Source organism: Gobius niger, assembly GCF_951799975.1.
Source record: "Gobius niger genome assembly, chromosome: 20".
NCBI lineage: Eukaryota > Metazoa > Chordata > Actinopteri > Gobiiformes > Gobiidae > Gobius > Gobius niger.
This window is the reverse complement of record NC_136871.1, coordinates 10,205,529-10,228,598: the sequence shown is the minus strand read 5'-3', so window position 1 is coordinate 10,228,598 and position 23,070 is coordinate 10,205,529. Positions and strand designations below refer to the sequence as shown.

General features: G+C 40.8%; 2 protein-coding genes across 2 annotated transcripts in view; one reads left to right on the top strand and one right to left on the bottom strand.

Moving 5' to 3' along the window:
* Positions 1-7,606, bottom strand: part of phactr3b (phosphatase and actin regulator 3b) — a 70,312-nt gene extending 62,706 nt beyond the window's left edge. The window contains exon 1 of the mRNA XM_079579288.1: positions 7,349-7,606. Coding sequence (XP_079435414.1) covers positions 7,349-7,457 — 109 coding nt within the window. The 5' untranslated portion in view covers positions 7,458-7,606. The remainder of the gene's footprint in view (positions 1-7,348) is intronic.
* An 8,325-nt stretch (positions 7,607-15,931) lies between these two features.
* Positions 15,932-21,581, top strand: LOC306979773 (bactericidal permeability-increasing protein-like). The gene is made up of 16 exons (XM_079578890.1): positions 15,932-16,076; positions 16,668-16,775; positions 16,853-16,967; positions 17,045-17,176; positions 17,255-17,410; positions 17,487-17,550; positions 17,915-17,975; positions 18,049-18,140; positions 18,215-18,391; positions 18,699-18,758; positions 18,931-19,098; positions 20,505-20,572; positions 20,680-20,722; positions 20,949-21,012; positions 21,277-21,353; positions 21,429-21,581. The coding sequence occupies exons 2-16, from the start codon at positions 16,673-16,675 to the stop codon at positions 21,468-21,470; spliced, it is 1,422 nt and encodes a 473-aa protein (XP_079435016.1). The 5' UTR covers positions 15,932-16,076; positions 16,668-16,672; the 3' UTR covers positions 21,471-21,581.
* Positions 21,582-23,070: the final 1,489 nt, after the last annotated feature.

The window sequence follows — 23,070 nt, the reverse complement described above, 5'->3', positions numbered from 1 at the left end:
TAGTGAATATGGAAGATTTTTCATCCTTTGAAATGTTTTTTGTTTCAAGTACACAGTCAGAAAAGCACGTATTTGTGTTCTGAAAACACAACAGAGCTTCTTTTCACTTCTATCCTTTACTTTAATTACATCTGTCAGTGTAGTATCTCGCGGTAGAGTTGCATATTCTGCTCCGCTGCTGCTGCTGTGTGGGAGGCGGTGTGGATTTTACAAAAACAAACGAGCTAAAATAACTGTATAGTGGGGAGGTCTAGAGCCTCTCAAGGGCATCCAAGTGATCATATCTCTGCTCCGTTTCCATGTGCTCCAAATACTCCCTTGTTGTGGGATGAGGATGTCAGAGGGATCAGCTGCGGGATGCGCTGTGCTGTTCACAAGTGCAACGTGCTGCTTATTCTGCGCGCAGAAAAGAATTAGGTCAGCGCATGCAACATTCATAAAAGAAACATTATGTGAAAATGGCTACGTGGCTTAAGTCAAGGAGATTCACCCTGTGTGTGTGTGTGTGTGTGTGTGTGTGTGTGTGTGTGTGTGTGTGTGTGTGTGTGTGTGTGTGTGTGTGTGTGTGTGTGTGTGTGTGTGTGTGTGTGTGTGTGTGTGTGTGTGTGTGTGTGTGTGTGTGCGTGTGTGTGTCTGTGTGTGGTGCTGGGTAAATTTAACCAATAACATTAAGCAAATTTTAACCCTTGCCTTCAGTTTGTCTACAAGTCATATGAGGTGCTATGAAGCATACTACAGCCAAAGTAGGCGTGACAATATGCTAAGAAGAAGGGCTACACAGGCCTGGGATTCCAGGGGTGCAAAGGGGAGCGTTGAAACCTCATTTTGAAATGTTTGCACTGCTCTGTTTAGTTGAATCACAAGGTATTTCAATGCCGAGATTCTCTTTATATATTTGTACCTTCTGAAACTCTAATGCACCCTCAGGCAGTTTTTTCTGGAGCTACATTGAATATCTCCAAATTATCTATCTATCTATCTATCTATCTATCTATCTATCTCAACATGTTATGCAATATCACATCAATCAAGATTTACACATTATTTTGTCCACAGGTTTGACACAATTTGATTAGTTTTAATTCAATACAACGTACTGTGTTGAAATGGTCAAGTAAAATATTCCAGTAATATTACAATGCAATATTCAAGCTATCTGCAGTTGTCCATATAATGCAGCCCTATAGTAAACTGAAGAGCAAAGCCAGCGGGACAGACACCAAGAAGAGGAAATGGGGCGTAAACGGTGTATGAATACATACAATGCTTGAGCATGTGTGTCTCCCGTCTGGTTATGAGCCAAAATCAAGTATGTGCAGTAGATGCAACTGTGGGGTAGTGACATGTTGTTTAGAGGACAGATTGTTTGGTTGTTGGGGGGAGGGGAGCCTGAGTGGTTAATGGGGGGAAGGGGGATGTACAGTTTCACCAATTCTTCTGTTCACTCAAGCGTCCGTGCAGCCGAGCAGCATGGTATCTTTATAAAGTCAGTATTTTTTTAAGTCCTTTATTGACTTTTATGTTTTAACTGTAATAAATACCCGTTTATTGATATTGAAGCTATTTTTATGTTGTATACAGTATGTTTATGATAAGTGCATGTCGCTGAAGTTCTTCTTTCTGCTGGCAGCACAATCGGGGCCTTTCAGTGTGGAGCTTGCATGTTCTCCTATGTCTGGTCCGGTCTCCTCCAGGTTTTCCCCACCATTTGAAACATGTTTGTCATTCCACCAAATGGGTGTCATTTACTTGTTGTACTTCCTCAAATTTAAAATTTAAATTTCTACATTTTTCAACATTCAATTTAGTAATAAATACACCTATTATACAATTCAAAATATATTTTTGTCAATGTCAGAAATGTACATATATTTTTTTTTACTATACTTTCTCACCCATGTTACAGTTGATATGAGTAACAGGACTGAGATTTTAGCATAGATTTAGCCAAAACATGAAATATATATATCTAGCATTGATGCTAATAACATGTGGACATTGAGCACATTTTAATGATTTGTCAAAAAATGAATCAACATGTTAGAAATAATTAAAGTAAAGGATAGAATATCAAAAATCACAAACCTAGTTTCGGTAGACATATTGACAAATATATTAAAAAGTGAATGAGAGAACTTACTTTTGGTCATTGCCTCGAGAACATCCAACTAATGTAGCCTTTTGTTGACCCTGTGACTTCTGTTACATTTGTTTTAGATGGGGTAATGTGCTAGGGTAACAGGACTGGGTCAAAACCCAGGGACATGATTAGAATGTCTATTTAAATTAAAGAAATGTTGATAAATAAGCCACAATAAAATCAATAAAAAAGAGACAAAAATGTGGTGAAAACACAACAAAAAAGAACCAAAGAAAGCAGTGAAAAAGAAACAAAAACATGACAAAAAAGCAACAACAAAAAAGAGAAGAAACGTGACAAAAACGCATAAACAACATGACAAAAAAGTTGCGATCAGTTCTGACAGTCTTAGCCTTCAAATGAGTCATTACACTATAATTTGGGTAAAGCCGAACTGGAGGAAATGCGCTCGGTTAAGGCGGGAGGTAAGAGGTTAAATATAGGGCTATTAGATTTTTTATTTATTTAAAGAGACTATATGCAAGTTAGCCATTTTATGCTCACTACTGCCACCTCAGGTCATACGTGTAACTGCACCTTCTATATTAAGCTCGTGCATGACGGCAATGCGGACCCGAAGTAACACCTTTTTGAGTGACAGTGCAAGATTTTAGAGGCAGTTGTGGTGAACACATTATACACATTAAGACATTGTTGGAACATGTAGGGGGAGGAAAATACATTATTTAACATTTTTAAACACCGTATAGTCCCTTTAAAATGCGTTTAAAATAAAAACGGGGGCAGACGTCGAGACAAAGCTGACTGTTGCTTGAATTTGATGGTATAACAGTAAGAAAACCCACTTCATGCTTGGTCTCTATGACAAAATGCCTTCCATAAACTGTATGTAAATTGTGAAGGCTGATCACATTCTCCCATATGACCCAGCAACTATTCTTAAGTCAGTAAATAGTGACAACAACAACCTACTGTGTTGCCCTCCCTGGCACATGGTGGAGGCTCGTGTTGTGACGCTCAGAGATGCACCACAGAGCCCTGCAGTCAGTGCAACCTAGAGATGTCACTGCCGCTTAGCCTCGCTCTCTCTGGCCTGGGAGATGAGTTGGCATAAAATAGAAATGGTGCATTTGTAATAGTGACTTTGACACATAGCGAGGTGTGTTGGCATAATCGATGTACCACTCAAGGGGAAACTCGCTGCGCAGACTGCTGTATTACTGCCGCAGCAAAGTCACGTTTCCATGTATGGCCTCACATTAGAGTCAAACGGTTACAGCAGGAGTCTACATTAATCACCCCGGCAGCCAGCGAAGCTAAATCCTTTATCTACTGCCTTCAGGGGCACAGTTTTTCACTTGACAGATACAGTCAAGTTTATGGAAATGGGGATTCTTTCAACCTGAGGAAAGGTCAAGTTGTTCCAGTGTGACATTTCTGATCAAACAGGGATACAGCAAAAGTATTCTCCAATAGGACGCTGCTATGGTGCTAATGTTTTACCTGTTCCCTGCACTTGACCCCATTTAGCAGCACATTAGCACCTACCTTCAGCAGAGGCCAAAAGAGACCAATGCACGGCACAAAGCAACACACAGTTAGACTTTCTCAAAGCCATACTTTTTAACATTTCGTCCTATACATGCGTTTCCAATGACATCACGTATAGTTCCGGTGGCCATTTTGAATACAGAAGTAGAATTATGCAGTACTACAACCTGTAACAATATCTCTTCTCAGGATGAAAATGAAAGACAACTGATTGACAGTGGCATTTTTATGTACTCGTAATCATTCCCCAAGAAGAAACAGTACAGAACAGTAAAAACACGGCCCCAGAGACGCACGTTTATGTGATATAAACAGCAAATGTGGCACAGACGTAGCAGTGCTGTCTGTCGAGCTTCAGCGGGATTTACAAAAGATCTGCTTAACTCTGAAGACTAAATGAACACATCAAAGAGAGAACCGAAGACCTTTCTCTGTGATTTTTACAGTTTGTCATGTCGACAGAGTCTCAGTCTGAGTCAGTGTTTAAGCTGCTCAAGATGTTAGCATGCTACCGGTTAGCAACTGTCAATGGCTTCAACACGATAAACACATGTGTGGCTCACATCTATGACCACTGGGGAACTACTACTACAGTAACAGCACGTTGTATCCAAGGCCAGATGTTTGTGGTTCAGGACTTTCTCTTGGACAGGTCAGAGCTGAGTTGTTGAAGCAAAATGCTAACTGGTAGCATGCTAACATCTTAAACACGGACTCACTGGTTTCGTCACATAAAGGTGCGTCTCTGGGGTCGTGTTTTTACTGTTACCTTCTTGAGCAATCAATCAGTTCATTTTCATCCTGAGTAGAAATATTGTTACATGTGGTAGTACAACATAATGCTACTTCGGTATTCAAAATGGCTGCCACAACAACACAGATCACATGACTGAAAGGCATGTATAAATAAAATACTAGTATTTATTGAGCACCTGTGTCCTGGGGGCAGCTGAGGTACGAGAGCCATAAAACCTAAGTGCAAATGATTCATGCTGCAATCCACTTAAAGTGAACTAGCACATTTGTCATTAAGGAGATATGAAAAAAGTTTTGTGGTTGATCAAATTATTACTTAGTGGCTGAAATCTTTGACTACGAGTCTACTAGCTTAGCAAGTTCTTCCTTTTCCTTTTGTGAGCCTCAAAGATTTCAACAGGCCATTTCAACAATAAGTGGTTTTCAAATAGTCCACATTACTACCTCATCAAATATTTTGACCTTCCAAGTCACGCCAGGCCTAGATCCAGATCAACTCAGGAGTCAGGACTTAAGTAGGCTTCAAAAAGACACAAAAGTCCACTAAATCAATGCAACTATAGTAGAGCTTTTTTTTTTGTTTACTTGGACGGCCAAATTCCACCAATTCTCTTCATCAGGGCCAAAGATGTGAAGTCCCATCAGAAAGTAGAGTGGGCGGAGATTACTGCAGTGCAACAGGTGTAAAGAGTTGCACCATAGCAAACAAACCAAACTCTAATGTTCAATCGTCAATCATCCAGGATAAATGCAACAGTCTGGTGCAAACGGACTAATATAATAAGCTATTTTGTTGGCATTTTTCACCCACAATATACCATTTGATATTGCCCGTGCTACAGTATTCAGGCTCCAAACCTGATATGTAAATGCGGCGTGAGTAAAAAAAAGGCAACAAATGAACCTGCTCTTATCCGCTTTTGCATGTGCTGCTCGTTTTGTACGTGATAAATGATCCCTTTGGTGTAAAGCATATCTAAACCAGGAAAACAACAAACTCAAATTGCAAATGACCACCTGAAGAAGCCGCCACAGCTCGAGAACCACTGAGACACTGCAGGTGAATTGGGAAAATGTTTAAATGTACAGATATCAGTTTGAAACTTTTGCTGTAGATTACTGGCATAAATGTGAGAAAAAAAATATTGCAAGTCTTCTGTCAGTTTATGTTTTCATATAAAAACAAGGTGCCTAAAAATACCCCAAATGTATCATCTTTTCGGCGATGAAATCTAAATAACGGATTGAGCTACATTGAAATTTATGGTTTTATTTTATTGATAAATGAGCTACCAAGACTTTTTCAGACTTTTTTTTAGTGGAAAACCTGTAAAAAATTCAATTTTCGCCTTATTTTTTGACATTTAAAACTCAATAAATCAGGATAAGAATTAGATATTAAAAAATCCCTCAGAAAAACTCTTCAAAATATTGTTCAGTCCAAGGCAGGAAAATTTGAAGTCTTTAGGAGCAACTGACGTCGAGATAGTGTCGCCACAATGAGAGGAAGATGCATTTTGAGAGAAAGGCTTTCCCATATAAATCTATGGGGAAACATTAAATCAGTGCAATATTTAAACATGTTGTTGGGAAGATTAGGTATATTTTTTGTTTCCAGGTGAAAGCTTGTATGTTCAGAGACCAATTTGGCCCAAAACCTGAAAACTGTAGTGTCTCCCCTTAAAGATTAGTTACCAAGATACCAAGAAAGAGCAATGTAGGCTGAATATACTATACTTTTGTGATTCACTCAGAATTATTACTATTGAGGACAAAACAAAAGTACAGTAGTAAATAAGGGGGTAAAAAGGGGCTGCCATGTCTCTTGCAAAGCGAAGAGCGAGTGCCAAACAGTGGGAACGCAGACACTTTTCTTCAACTCGGGTGATGTTGCAGAGAATTGCACGGATCACGATGGTGACAAATTTACATTAATGAACGCGGAGCAAACGAGGCAACCCTTCTTTAAGTGATGTCTCATGAGTTTTTCTTTTTCTTTTTTCTTTTTTGGGCACTGTTACGTAACCATGGCAACCGCGAACAACGTGACAAGAACGCAAAATGCCTCCAGTTGGCAGTGATCAAGAGATTCCTGCTGCAGAGTGCAAACCTGTGAAACAATCGAGACTACGAGCAACTAATATAGGCCTGTGATCTCAAACTGGCGTGACTTTGCATCCTACATCTGATAAAGTCCTTAGTTTTGGCTGGATTTATTCATGTTTTTCCTCAGTTTTCCTTTTCATAATATAACTGTAAAGGGTCTACGGCCTACACACACATATTTCTCTCTATGGATTATATGCCTGTATGTGCTGACAGAGGTATAGCAGCCCTCACTCCTCACACAGCTGGAAGGAAACTGCCTCCTCCCATGGGATCACCATAGCAACAACCTAACACACAATAAGCCTCTCCTCATCTAACTGGACAGGGCCTACTCTGCTCATTTATGACAAAAAAAATGTGGCCTGTAATGCTGTAATCGCACCTGGGTTCGTGGGTCTGCAGAACGTGGTGGCTTGACATTGAAGGGTGATCATTTTTTGACAGGTTATTACGCATGAAAAAGGGGGGATATGGCACCGATGCATCAATGCCCCTCACTCTGATCTAAACAAGTGATATTACGCCTTTGGATGCGCTTCTTGTGTCGTCTGTATGGCATTCTTTCGATTATCAGCACACTGCGTTAACAGCTAGGTCCATGTATGGGGAAGATGGTTTAATGACGCACGTTTACAACAGAGCCTACGCTTTGCGCATATAAATGAACCTGCAGCAAGAAAAAAAAAAGATCCCGGTTTAACAGGCAGCAGCTGTGTTCTTGACATCACCATCATACCCCATGTGTCACCTCTATGCACGCGCCTCCAGCAGAAGAAGCGTGCGCACATGACAGGTGTCAGAGCCTCTGCGTCCGAGCGTTTTCCCCTTTACCTTCTCGGTGCGTCTCAGCCAAACGGACCTCGGTGATGCTGCTCGGGTCACTCTGAGATCTCCCCCTCTGCAACACGCAGTCCTCCTCCGGTCCGTCCGAGGAGGCCATCGGTGTGACAAACACACGGCGAGGAAGGGCGGCAAGGTCACTCTGGCGCTGAAATATATTGAGGCTAATTCAGAGGGGCTCGGGCTGGATGGCCGCAGCTCCTGCTCCCCGAGAAACGGCGCTGATGGGGAAATCCATTACGCGCGCAGCATCATGACGCCTTCACGTTCTCTCGGTTAACCCTTGTGGTCAATTTAACACCGAGCTGCAGCTGCCATAAACCACAAGTTAAACTGAGAGCGGCAGCTTATATTAAAACATGGCACTGGAAATGAAAACTCAAAGAATGAGTCAATACACACTTAATGGCTGTAGTTTGAAAGAAAGTGAAATAGGGCAAATGTTCCAATTCAAATTAGTTTAGTAAATTAGTTGCTGTCGCTGTAATCTATTATGGACAATTGCTCTGGAAATATTGGAATTACATGTTTCGTGCGCAGACAGACGTGTCATGATATTCCTTATAGATCCAGCTTCAGAGAGGTCCATTGCATTCGCCGTGGAATACTGTAGGCAACCAAACCATCCCTGGGACCACTCCCTCAAATATATAACATGAAAATTGCATTATTTTTTTTCTGTTTCCTATCCCATCTTTCCTTCTTTCTCTTCTTACAATCTTTACATAAAAACTACTGGACTTGAAGTGAAAAAGTGAAATTAAATATTAGAGCTGATTATGTCTTTGTCTTATAGCCTTTCGCCTACTATTTCTGCCACGGCTCGTCATCGCCCTCTTGAGGCCAGAGGACAGAAAAGAGCTGTGAATGTTTTGTGTGTTCTAGAAAGGTTAGTGGAACAAGCATCAATGTAAATTTTGTCTCCAGCTTTTGCACATGAAATCCAACAGAGAATGTATACAATAAGAAAACTAAGAAATGACGGTGTCCTAGAAAATAGATGAAAAATAGGCCGGAGTCTGGATGTCTTATGCAGAACTTTAATTAATTCACCCCAGTTTGGGTTCATATAATAGGAATATTCTGGGAGAGGCTAAATGCTAACAACGTCTTTCATCTGTGTGACTGAGCGCGCACAAAAACGAGACAGTTACGCATCAACTCATCTAAACTCAGGAAAGAACGTATCTCAGTATGTAAAAACGGCAGCCTATTCCTTTAAATACTTACACTCAAGCCACAATTAATATTCTAGACAAACATTCGACATAATTGACAGAACCGATGTACACAGTGAAAAATATAACTGTAATCTTGTGATATAAATTGATTCCTGGTGAAGGTGCCAACGCAATGGATGAGACAGCCAGCAGATTCAGGTGTAAAAGGTGATTTTATTGAGGCAGTAAGTGGGGGTTATGGGCTTGGGGTGGTGGTATCGTGGGCCATGAGGGAGAGCAGTGGTTTGTCTAGGGCAGAACAGAGGGAGAATAAATTAGCGAATGTGACATGTGAATGCACACTATAGCATTAAAGGTAGAGTTCTGGGGTTATCGGACTCACTGTCATTCACACACTATATTCGTTTTAAATGACCTGCCTACCAGTGACCCAAAAGTACATCATGCATGTGGTAATGTGCCTTATTAGCTTCACTTATCACCCAATCCTGGGCAAATACTGGATTTAGTTCTATGGATCCAACCAATACACATGCATCAAGTACTTAGTGTGTGTGAGGGGGTACCACGACCAAACGTCAAATCCCGGACCTGAATTGCCAATCATCAGGGATAAGTAAAAGATCATGATAAAAGATCATTTAATACTGAAAATGATATACTGCTGGTCCAAGTCAGGTGATCATTAAGCCCAAAGCGCTTTACAGCAAGAAACCAGTCATCCATTCACACTTTCATTCATACACTAATGTATGCAGACACGCAAGAAGCGGCCCTGTGTGTAAGAGTCCTGAGGCCAAATCCTATCGGCCAGACCCCTCTCGGCCAGAATATGTACCTAATTTACGAGGTAGCCAATCTCACTCTTCTCATTAATAATAATTTTAGTAAATTGGGTGAAATTTTAATTTGTATGGAATGCGACTAATATTTGGCACCTAAACCGATCACATATCGATGTATTTGCCAGTTTAGCCACTTCCATTGGTTCCTATGTCATATGTTTTTGTGGGTATTTTTGCACCAAAAAGTAAAGTAGCATGCTTTAAGAGCGCACTCAACACTACTTTTGTAATCTGGCCTGATGGGGTTTACAATGGCCTGGGCCATGGCCATAATACGGTACAGGAAAAAATTGGAATATCGTGCATGTATTTCTGTAATTATTTACCTTTATTTAACCAGGATAGTCCCATCTCTTTTTCAGGGGAGTCCTGGCCCCAGAGGGGAATCTATTGTACATGTTTTTAGTGGTAGGGGAAACCGGAGTACCCGGAGGAAACCTACGCAGGCACGGGGAGAACATGCAAACTCCACACAGAAAGGCCCAGTCCAGGTGGGAATTGAACCCGGGACCTTCTTGCTGTGAGGCGTGAGCGCTAACCGCTGCACCACCGTGCCGCCCAATTCCATCCATCCATCATCCATCCATCATCCTTCCATCCATTCATCCATCCTTCCATCCATCCATCCATCCATCATCCTTCCATCCATTCCATCCATCCTTCCATCCATCCATCCATCATCCTTCCATCCATTCCATCCATCCTTCCATCCATTCATCCATCCATCCATCCATCCATCATCCTTCCATCCATCCATCCATCCATCCATCCATCCATCATCCTTCCAACCATTCCATCCATCCATCCATCCAACCATCCTTCCATCCATCCTTCCATCCATCCATCCATCCTTCCATCCATCCATCCAACCATCCTTCCATCCATCCATCCATCCTTCCAACCATTCCATCCATCCATCCATCCAACCATCCATCCATCCATCCTTCCATCCATCCATCCATCCTTCCATCCATCCATCCAACCATCCTTCCATCCATCCATCCATCCATCCTTCCATCCATCCACCATCCATCCAACCATCCATCCATCCATCCATCCATCCATCCATCCATCCATCCATCCATCCATCCATCCTTCCATCATCCATCCATCCTTCCATCCATCCATTCCATCCATTCCATCCATCCATCCATATATTCATATATTAGTTTCACAGTTTAAGTTGAATAACAGAAATGAATGCACTTTTTTGGAGCTATATGACATGTGGGAGAGGCTGCGTATGTGCTCCGTTTGCGTGACAGAGCACACGCACAAAGACCAGACGGGTATATATTAACTCGTCTAAGGTTAGGTAAGAACATATCTCAGTATGTAAAAACGGTGGCCTATTCCTTTAATGACATTCTACTTTTTCCGAGTTTCACCTTTATACCCCAGGATAGAGAGGCCTTAGCTAAAGTATTGGTTAATTCTAGCCGAGGCTCCTTTAACCCTCAGTGTAGCCCAGACTGGGGATATACAAGTGCTCATCATATAATTAGAATAGCATGAAAAAGTGCATTTGTTTCTGTAATTCAACTTAAAATGTGAAACTAATATATGATATAGACTCATTACATGCAAAGTTGTTTGTTATAATTTTGTTGATTATGGCATAGTCCATCTTTAAAATACTCAAATTTTATGAGATTTTTAATTTGGGGTTTTAACAAGCTGTGAGCCATAATAATCAAAATTGTAACAAATAAAGGCTAAACATATCTCTTGCTGTCTGGTCTTTACGCGTGCCCTCAGTCACCTGAAGGGGTTTATAATGGTCTGGGCCATGACCATTATATACCCCAGGATAGAGTTGCCTTAGCTAAAATATTGGTTAATTCTAGCGTAGGCCACTGTTACTCCAGGTGTAGTCCAGACAGGGATATACTTCGGAAAGAGAGTCCTAAGACCCCCTGAAGTACAGAGGCTCTGCGCTAGGCCATGTGCTAGGCCATGTTTTGTGCTTGGTATTTCTATACACAATTCAAAACAATAATCACCACATTGTTTTTCCCAATGAAGTGAAAAATGCAAAGAAATGTGTATTAGATTTTCCAAGGTTCAACACAACCCCGCACAGATGACCCATCACCTCAGATTCAGCAGTCCCCCTTCCCTTGCAGAAGGTAGAGGTGAGCCTGTTGCATTTAATCCAGCTTCTGATCCAGGCTCAGATTCAGAAAGCTTCAGTCCAGACCCTGATTTAGAAAGTCATGAGTTCCCAGGGTTTGGGGACCCCAACCGGAGGAGTGGAACACTCAAACGTTGGACCACTCGAATTCATACCTGCCTGGTAACTCACAAAGGAAGTCAGAGCTACACACCCAAAGTACACTACTGGCTTTGCAATAGACTTGACTGTGCCCCAGAATGTGCTTTGAGGTTCTTGACCACGCTGATCCTCTGTCACTGAAGCTGAACATGAAAGCTCCTCTGCAAGGGATAGAACGTATTGCTCCTCACGTTCTTGCAGCTGTTGTTGGAGATTATTTGCGGTTTGCTTGTATTCATTTAGATGACCATGCAACTCCTCGGCTAGCTCCTTTAAACTAACTATTTCAGCATTTTGTTTGTCAATAGTCTCGTCTCTTTCCAAGATAAAAAGTTCTTTCTCCTCTTTTTCAAGTTCCAGCTTCACCACCTCTGATCTAAGTTTGCTTAAGTCCTTATATGTCTGCTCTCTCAAAGACTTTTCCTTGCCCTCAAGGTCAGACTTCACAGTTTGAAGTTCATCTCCTTTGGCGGAACGTCCATTAGCTTGGCACAGTTCAGCTTGTTTTAAGTCCTCAATTTCTTTCTGCAGCCTCTCAATTGTTTCCTCACCAACAGTCAGAGAATCTCTAAGCTGCTTGACATCAGTTTGATGCTGCGTTTCTTTAGATGAGATTTTACCTCTAAGTGTCACAACATCGCTTCGTGATTCCCTTACTTCTGCTTCAATAGTATCAACAGCCATCTCAAGATTTGACTGTTTACGACGAAGATAAGACACATCCATTGTAAGCGAGCAATTTTCACTCTTAAGCCTCTCAATTTCCCTATTGTGAGTTTCAAGGTGTTCCTGCAGATTTGCAATGGTCCTTTCACTCTCAGACAAAAGGGTGGTCAACTCTGAGACTTGTTGGTGGCTGGTGTCGTCAGTCTGGGTACCAACAGACTCAAAAGCTTTTTCTGTCATCTCAGCTTCATTCGATTTCCTTTCATTTTCTAAGTCCACTGCTTGTCCAGATGTAGACTCTTGATCGGAGAGTTGCTTCTTCAACTGTGCATTTTCAGCCTGTTGTTCCTTGCACAGTGCCTCCACCTCAGATGTCTTCATTTTCAGACTTGCCATAAGCGAGAGATTCTCACACTTAAGCCTCACATCTTCCTTGAGGCAAGTTTCCAGTTGTTCCTCTGCTTTTTTCTTCTTAGAATAAATATCTACACACTCATTTAATGTCTGCATCAATAGAGAAACCTTCGGTGAGTCATTGGCGTCTTCAGTCTGGCTACAAGTAGGCTCATTGATACTGATAGTATCATCGAGACCTTCATTGTTTCCTTGAGTCCCTGTTCTCAAATCTGCAGCATTTTTTGCTGCAGACAACTGAGCACTAACCTCCTGAAAAGCAGTATCTTTCGCAGCTAACTTTGCCTTCAAGTCATTTGCCTCTTCCTTAAAATGTTTAAGCTCAGCCTGGCATCTTCTCATGGTCAAATCAGAGTACGTAACTTTCTGGTTTAGGTCCTCAAGCTCTGTGATCAAAGCGTTTTTGCGAATCTCTTGCTGAGTCCAATGACTCCTCTCAGTTTTGACTTTTTGCTCTAATAGTAAATATTCGTACTGCAAATTAGACAGTGAGGCAGTCAGATTTGCGTTTTCCTCTCTTAAAGTCCTGTTTTCAGCCTCAGAGTGAATTTCTTGAGGGTTATGTGACGGCTGGCGGTCAAAAATGAGAGTGTTCTGAACCATCTCTACAAAGACACTCTCTTCTTCCCGAACGATTTCATTAATGTCTTGTTCAGGTACATTAGCCAGTACTTCGCCAACTAATGTCTTAATTTTGGATTGTAGCTCAGTAATTTGATCCACATAGCACGCTTTAATAGCTGCGACAGTGTTCACAAAGCCTTTCTGTATCATTTCTGACTGTTTTTTCATATCAACAGTTTTCCAATTGAAATGATCTTTCAAAGTGTCCATTTCTAAGCTTTTTGCCTCATTGTCAAATTTAAGAAGCGAATTGTCTGCTTTCAAAAGCTCGTTCTCCTGTGTGAGACCATGTAGCTGTGATTTGAGCGCGATGATCGTCTTTTGGCTCTCATCGAGATGGTGGAGGGAGGCCTCAAACGACCTAAATCCTTCTGCCATGTTGTCAGGATGTTTGGGCAAAGTGCAAGCGCAAATTTGAGACACACGCACTTAACCCACAAGCACAAACTATCTGCTCCTCACGCTGAACTGGGGTGTAAAGAATACTGTTTACCCGAGGCCCCTAGCACCACCATGGTGTGTGCCCAGGGCCCAAGGTTTCATACTTACAACAATCAGCGCCCCAAAACAAGTCTGTTAAATGTACCACACTAACTATTTGTCGAAGTTTTTCCCTTGCTTGCAGGGAAACGCCTCCACCCAGGACGCCTTGGACTGTTCAAAAGGGACGCGTTCCAGTCTCATGGAACGTTGACGTAACACCATGGCAACGCGCGCGAATGATGACATCGCGATCCTTCGATGGAACCTTTAACTGATTATTATTATTATTAGCGATTATAAGTGTAAAACTACAACAAAAATGTGGTCCTGTTGTGGCTTAAGGTGCCAGACCAAGAGGAATGACATTTGAGACGATAAAATACGGTTTATTTGATATTTCCCAAAACAGGTGAACGTTTGTTTATCGTTACCATGACAACAGCTCCAATGGAAATAGATAGGAATCCAACTTCCTGCCTCCAGCTAAGCCCGGAATGTTTACAAACAATTATAGGGTCTATATATTTACTATATTTACATTTTATTCCAATCAAATCATCTTACCGGAAACACCGACCTCCATGCACGGAGTCCCAAGTCCTCAAATAAATCAAGACTTATTAAAGGGCTTAAAGCACGACGGTCATCTTCTCAAGGCCGGATATTTGTTCAGATACATCGGGGCTTCTCTTCTCTTCTCTTCTCTTCTCTTCTCTTCTCTTCTCTTCTCTTCTCTTCTCTTCTCTTCTCTTCTCTTCTCTTCTCTTCTCTTCTCTTCTCTTCTCTTCTCTTCTCTTCTCTTCTCTTCTCTTCTCTTCTCTTCTCTTCTCTTCTCTTCTCTAAACAAATAAATAAATCATGAATGAAATTAATGACACTTTCTGAAGTCTTATACAAAGCCCAAGAATCCGATAAATAATAATAATATAACGTCGCATTCGTTTTCTATGACTGCAGTAGAATTAAATTACACGAGCAACACTTCTGTCATTGGGTCTTTTTGTCTACTGTAGAGATCGCCAGTATTTTTAGCTTTTTGTAGTTGCGTTATTTTGCAAATAATTAGCCTAGTAGAAAAAATGAAGGATTGACGTGTAATAAAGAAGGTAAACGTGCAACATCTGATCTAATAATATAGGCTGACAAATTTGTATATTTCATCCAGTCTGATAAGCTTAAATCAGGCTACTGCTTTGTTTAAACTGCAAATTGTAGTTGTCACAATCCACCAACAGGGGGCGACGACATCTTTCAAACAAGGACAAGTGCGTGTAGGCCTGACCCTTGCCTGTAGCTGTAGGCTTCTGTGGGCTACATTATTATTATCGCGTGACCCAGCCTCAGATAGGCAGTAGAAAATGGATAGACGGATTTCCTACTCCCTGATTAAGTGTCAATACAAACAGGTAGGCCTATTTGACAGATACTAGATTGTTTTGTTTGAACTTCACATTCACTCTGAAACTTGACTGTAACAGGTCCTGGAGTCAGTCATGTCAGTAAAACCTTTTCAAGGCACAGAATAAGAGAAAATGTGTTGCCAATTTTGAGTAGCCACATTATTGCTGCCTTCTAGCCTCACATAAATCAGTAATCCAATGTTTTATGTTTTGTGTCATAAATGGCAGGAGGAGGAGCTCAGCAAAGGAAGGAACGCCCACCATTCAGCAACAACAGTGCTGCTACAAATGTCTCAGCTCATCCAGAAGTATGTCTATGGCAGTGGATCCCAAACTGTGGCAAATATTTCTTAAAATATGGTCTGCATTTGATAAGTTATATTATTAATCTACAAACCCAAAGTTAAAAATGTGAGTGAAATGATTTGTTATGTGCTGCATTTACACTGAGACATATTTTCAGGCGTGTCTGAGTGGGAAGTACAGTGACTGGTGTAGGATTGTGAACCAGTGAGTAAGTAACATAAGTAAGTAAGCCAGCCATGAATAAACTTGTGTGAAAACAATTACTGTTTATCTAGTTTTAAAGTGACCGGATGCCGTGTTGGACACTTTGCTACTCTGACAATAAGACATTGTAACAGCATGAAGTGCACTGGAGGGTAAAGCCTTGTGTTTGCACAGTGTTGCATTATTCTGGAACTTCCTCGTGTTGAAGTTGAGTTTCTGATTGCCTAAGTGAATTAAAACCCACGTGCTTCTCTTTCTGTTGTCGCCTGCCCTTTTAGCAGTCAGACGCAGATGAAGTCTGTCCTCAGCAGCCAGCTTCAGGTAAGAGTCCATTGCAGGACTGTATTTAAAGAATTTACATGTGTCATGTGTAAAATTAAATGTTCACAGGCTTTTGTTGGTGAAGAGTTTAGTAGAACTGATCCCTGATGGAAAATCACCAAAAGATTGATGTACATGTAAAACTATTTCTGGAATATTGTTATGTTTCTGCAGTGCTAAATTATCTGTACTGATCCGAATAATTCTATGAGAATTTGTATCTGGATTTTTAATGCAAGTGAAGAGGCCAAAAGAGACCTTCAAGTTCCTAATTAAATTAAATCTAGCTGCCTGTTGCTAACTTATCACAAGTCATGTGGTGTCGTCTAACACTCTTATCACATGTTTAAACTAGACCAGGAATGTCCCGAATTGCAGAATTTAGGAACAGACTTCTGTAGTTCAGGAATCAAATCAGCATATGATTGTGAATATGATTTTGAAATCGAAAATAGGTCAACGTTATCACTCCTTGGTCCAACAGGAAGTTATTTGGTTAGACAGTAAAATGAGGAACCAGTAGTTTTGATTTAACGGCTCTTGATCAAATGCAAACCGCTTCATGTGACGCTGATGCTTTTCTGTTTTCAGTGAAAATGGTTCTTCAGATTTGGCTTCTTCTTGTGGCATTGACCACTTTCACATTTGGCATCAACCCAGGGGTGAAGGTTACGCTGACACAGAAGGGCCTTGAATATGGTAATAAACAATAAAAAGCTCTTTATTTCAAACCACATTCACTGAAACGTCCTAATGCTCTGTTTGTCCGATGAAAGGCAGAGAAATTGGCATCGCTGCAATCCAGCGCAAACTCAACACTATCAAGCTGCCCGATATTTCAGGCTCACAGAAAGTGAATCCGATCGGAAAAGTCTCATATAGTTTCACAGAGTAAGACTGGTACTGTACGAGCACGTTAGAGGCAAGTTTGAAAAGTCATATCAGTAAAAAAAAAAATCTCTTCTCAGCATGCACTTAATCAATGTTGGACTGCCAGAGTCAGCAGTGAGCCCCGTGCCGGGTGCAGGTGTCAAACTGTCCATTGGAAATGCCTACATGAGTCTGAAGGGAAATTGGAGGGTCAAATACTTGAGATTCATGTATGTAAAAACACATACAGTATTTACATCAGCTCTTCTTTCAAAGTGTTTCTGCATAATTGTTTTCTTTGCTTATAGCAAAGACAGTGGCACCTTTGATTTGAATGTGAGTGGACTGAGCATAACGACAACTATTGCCATCAGCAGCGATGAAACAGGCCGCCCTACAGTCAGTGGCACCAACTGTGCCGCCTCTGTGGGCAGTGTGAGCATTAAGTTTCACGGTGGAGCCAGGTAGTACAAAAAAAAGAAAAACATTTTACGTCTGACATAATTTCCCCTTGTTGTAACTAGTTTTGTTTTTGTTCAGCTGGCTGTACAACCTGTTTACAAACTTCATTGAAAAAGCTTTACGCAGCGCTTTGCAGCAACAGGTAGGACAAGCTCTCCATTCTGCCTCAGTAACACTGAAAGCATTTGTCTTGTATAGAGATCTCTTAGGCTTAGGAGGTGCCTGCAGCTCACCAGCCCTCTCCAAGTAGCTCCTAAAGGTTTCTGCATTTTCAATATATTTGCATTTTGATTTAGTCCAGAACACAAGAACACAATCTGCAAGTATCTGGATAAATTTAGTGAATATTAAAAATAAATTAAAGTGATTTATTTATTTTGTATTGAGATATTATGAAAAATATTGGCTACTGCAACTTTAAGGCATCTCTTGTATGTTACGTTTTGTCAAGCTAACCATGATCAGATGAGCTTTTATATCAACTTCCAACCATGCCATATTTGCAGATCTGCCCTCTGGTCGCTGATGCCATATCTGATGTGAATCCGTATTTAAAAACTCTCAATGGTAAAACACCTTCAATGTGTCTAACATCTGCCTCTTGTGTGACATTAAAAAAACATTTACAAACATCCTTCAGTTTTAGCCAAAGTAGACGAGTATGCTGAGATTGAGTATTCAATGGTGTCGTCGCCTGTTATCTCTGCATCTTCTGTCGACTTCAGTTTAAAGGTAACTTTACTTACTTGCTCTGTGAAATCCTCATGTGTTCTTTACCTGTAATTGTAAACATTGTTTGCACTTAGGGTGAATTTTACAACATTGGGAAGCACCAGGAACCCCCGTTCACCCCTGCAGTCTTCTCAGTGCCATCCCAAAGCAACAACATGCTGAACATCGGCCTGTCATCTTACACGGCCAATTCTGCAGGCTTTGTGTACACCACAGCTGGAGCCCTCAGCCTCTACATTACTGACGACATGGTGAGCTGCTCCTGTGTGAAGTAGGAGAATCCAAATGACCAAGTCCAAATTCTGGGCGACCAGACACAAGTTCTCGAGCTTCATGTCGCCTGCATAGAATCTCTCTTTGTTGCTAATTATCAGTTCAGTCTGTCATGGTTTTTGCAGTGACACATTGAAGCGAATAAGAACATTTTCTAAACAATGAAGCCTTTTATTTGATTTGATAACAAAATAAGAAGAAGAAGAAGGAGAAGTTATGTTCAGACCCATTGCTGTTGGATTGATTTCCATTGATCAAAGTAATCTTTAAACCGTGACTCCACAGATCCCAGCGAGCTCTCCTATAAGACTCAACACTCAAACGTTTGGAGCTTTCATCCCACAGGTAACATCTAAAATACATTATGCAGCCTATCACCAGCGCTATGGAGTGATCCTGAATATCCTTCTGCTTAAGCGTTTGCCAACCCTATACCTGCAATACCCTGCCACTCTCCTGGGTCCACCATACAGTTTCAGGGATTTCCTCAGACGCGCTCTGCTTTTTGTAATTACAGATTGCCCAACGTTTCCCTGGACTGATGATGAAGTTGCTGGTGAAGGCAGTAAAAACCCCTGTAATCACGTTCGAATCTGACAATGCAACGATCCAAGCGACTGGCACCATCACAGCCTACGCCATCCAAACCAATGGCACCCTTTCTCCCTTGTTTGTTCTGAACATGGTACGGCCGATCGTTCACAGACTTCACGCCAACCAAAGTTCCATGAGTAGGTACAGGTAACAAAGAAGTAATTACACATGCGAGTACAGGTAATTACACATTTAAGTGCAGATTTTTTATAAAGGTGTACAAAGTGTAACAAAGGGGTACTGTACGACATATAGCTGTGCGTGTAACAAAGGCGTACAAGGTGTAACAAAGGTGTACGTAACTTCTCACTTTAGATTACAGCCCACGCCCCCAATTCATGGAACTTTATAAAGCTGGACAAAACACCTGCAACTACCCATTGCACACCTTTGTTACACATTGTACACCTTTGTTTCACTTTGGACACTTTGTACAAATGTGTTACACTTTCTACACCTTTGTTACACTTTGCACACCTTTGTCACACTTTCTACACCTTCGTTTCACTTTGGACATCATTATTACACATTGTACACCTTTGTTACACTTTGCACACCTTTGTTCCACTTTCTACACCTTTGTTACACTTTCTACACCGTTGTTACACTTTCTACACCTTTGTTACACTTTCTACACCTTTGTTACACTTTCTACACCGTTGTTACACTTTCTTCACCTTTGTTAACCATTATTACACATTGTACACCTTTGTTACACTTTCTACACCTTTGTTACACTTTCTACACCTTTGTTACACTTTCTACACCTTTGTTAACCATTATTACACTTTCTACACCTTTGTTACACTTTCTACACCGTTGTTACACTTTCTTCACCTTTGTTAACCATTATTACACATTGTACACCTTTGTTACACTTTCTACACCTTTGTTACACTTTCTACACCTTTGTTACATTTTCTACACCGTTGTTACACTTTCTACACCGTTGTTACACTTTCTACACCTTTGTTACACTTTCTACACCGTTGTTACACTTTCTTCACCTTTGTTACACTTTCTACACCTTTGTTACACTTTCTACACCTTTGTTAAACTTTCTACACCTTTGTCACACTTTCTACACCTTTGTTAAACTTTCTACACCTTTGTCACACTTTCTACACCTTTGTCACACTTTCTACACTTGTGTTACACTTTCTACACCTTTGTTACACTTTCTACACCTTTGTTAAACTTTCTACACCTTTGTCACACTTTCTACACCTTTGTTACACTTTCTACACCTTTGTTACACTTTCTACACCTTTGTTACACTTTCTACACCTTTGTTACACTTTGTTACACTGCACCTTTATTAAACCTTGCACTTAAATGTGTAATCACCTGTACGATCATAATAATTACTTTCTTGTTCCCTGGACCTACACATGGAACTCGTGGACCGTAATCTAAAATGTTATCTGTGATAGAAGCACCAAATGTGGCGTAAATGTTGCCCTGATCTTTAATCGTACAGTCTTTGCTTCACCACAGGACGGCAGTGTTAGCGCACAAGTGTTCGTCAGCGGCACCAGGGTGGCCGGCTCCGTCACTCTCAACAAGTGAGTTAAAAAAAAATAGATAAAATAAATGAAACAAATACCAGAAATGAGGCCAATGGGTCTCTGGTCATTGAAACTGAGATTCTGATGCACTTTCATTTGCACAGAATGGATTTGACCCTGGGGACAAGTTACGTTGGTGATTTTCAGGTACGGCTTGTTAATCATGATTTTAACATGCATTAGTATTGACCGGAAAGTCAACAGGAAAGTCTTTCGTGTCTATTCAATTTGATGCCCCTTGGTATTAAGCTTTTAATATTTTCTTCACTAAATGTTGAATAATATTGAATATAGTGCTTTTACCCATTTTTGCAATTGTTTTTATCCTTGACAAGAAAACGGGCTAATTTATTCTGTTTTGCTCATCCAAAAGGTGACATCCATCGATCGGATCTTCCAAATGGTGCTGAAAGTTGTGATCATCCCAAAGTTAAATGGTTTGTATGAGCGAAGCAACTTTAAAAGAAAGTGTTGAATTATTAGTAGTCACAAGTATAAGTCTGAAACGCCAATGAAAAGTGTGTAAATGAAATAAGGTTTCCCCATAATTCTTAATTCACTGCAGTGGTTTATTTTATGGCCCAACCATATGACAGTGATGCCCCTGTTCGCTGCAGCGTTTATGTTTTATGTAGATTAAGTTTGTATTAAGCTTTTGGCCTTGTGAAGTCTTAACTAAAACACGCTTTTGACCGTTCCAGCTGAACTTGCAAAGGGATACCCTCTGCCTACAATTGGAAAGATGAAGCTGGTGAACACCCAGCTGCAGGTTATGAAGGTCAGTGTAGTTCCAGTAAATTACAGATGCCAATATTGCACATCAGGTCTGATGTCCTTCTCTGCTCTGCTGTAGGATTACATGCTGATTGGAACTGACGTACAGTTCGCTGGATGATCAGCGAGACAAACCACATCGATGAAACCATTTCTGTTTCTAAACGCACAGTGTTATGTACTCATCATATCGCCTTGTTCTTGGAAGCTCATGTTGTTTAATGTTATGTTAATTATGTTGTAAAAGTGTTAAAAATCTTTTCCAAAGGAAATTCTTTGTTGTCTCAAACCACTTTTCTAAACTGTCCCCTCTCCTCTATTCGAGACTCACCTCCCAAAACCCATCACAGCACTTTGTGCTGCTGATCAGGAGCAAAAATGTCCTCAAGTATTTCTATCTTAGTTCAATGTGCTCTTCTGACAATATGCTGATCCATGACATTTTGCAGCCATTTGGAAAAGCCCCACAAAATGTCTTGACACACATTTTGTTGAAGTCATATCAGCCAGTGCAGGGTCCACACGAGCTCGGCTTGAAAAGACAAAGACTAATATGTTCTTAATGAGGCTTCATGTTTCCTTTTACATTCTTCATTTTACATATTGTATCATTAAGTTGTCAGGGCCCCTGAGAACATACTCATGATCTTTATGTGAAGCTGAAATTGTTGACATTGAAAGACCTTGTTAATTTAAAAATCATATTGATCATGAGTACGTTAGAACAAGAATATCTTCACAAGAAATGTATTTTGATCACAGACGACACGACTATCACAGATGACACAGACAAAAAGGCAAGTTTATTTGTAGAGCACAATTCATACACAAGGCAATTCCAAGTGCTTCACACAAAAGGATGCACCGTCTGGATCATAAATCGAATATGGGAAAATTAAATGTTATTTGAGAATTGTTATAATTGACTGATTTGTTGATGGGAAAGAGACTATTTCTATTTGAGACTCAGAGATTTAAACTCACAACTAAGTTTTCATTGTATTTTCGATTTTAAAAGCAATCTGCAAAATCAAAAATTGAGTTTTTACATGTTGTGTACTGTTGCAATAGAAAATATACTGACTACTTTGTTTTTTCATTTGTCTAAGACATTCACTTCATAATAGACACTGCCAACGCAGAAATTACAACAATTAACCTTTATTGGTTACGGGAAATCCTCTTCTGCGTCAGCTCGAATACCCGAAAGTGAAACTGTCTTGCTTAGGAGAACAGCGCTTATAAAACTTTAGTAGATCTGAGTCTCTTGGATAAAGATAAATTCCAAATGCTATTGACCCGCGATCAGCATCTGGATTTCGCTCTAATCACGTTCACAAACACTTTGTGCGCTCAGGCCGTTTACGCAGTTAGATCATCTGTATGTGTGGCTCAAATGTGCACGTGGTTCTGTGGACATAGCGCGGCTCGTGTAAAATAAGATAAGATAATCCTTTATTGATCTCAATGGAGAAACTCACTTGTTACCGTCCATGCGCACTCAGTGTCCGCGGTGCGAGGACAATACCAGACTGGCATAAACACATGCGTAAAGATGGCCAAGGTACACGTGCAGCGCAGATCTAATACTATCCAAAGCCAGAAGGGGCGGGGTGGAGTGTTCGTTACCTGTTGTTCATTTAAGCCTACCTACGCTGTCCAGCCTGCTGATGCCACATCCGCCTCATGACCCAGGGCATATTGGTGTTCATGGTGCATTT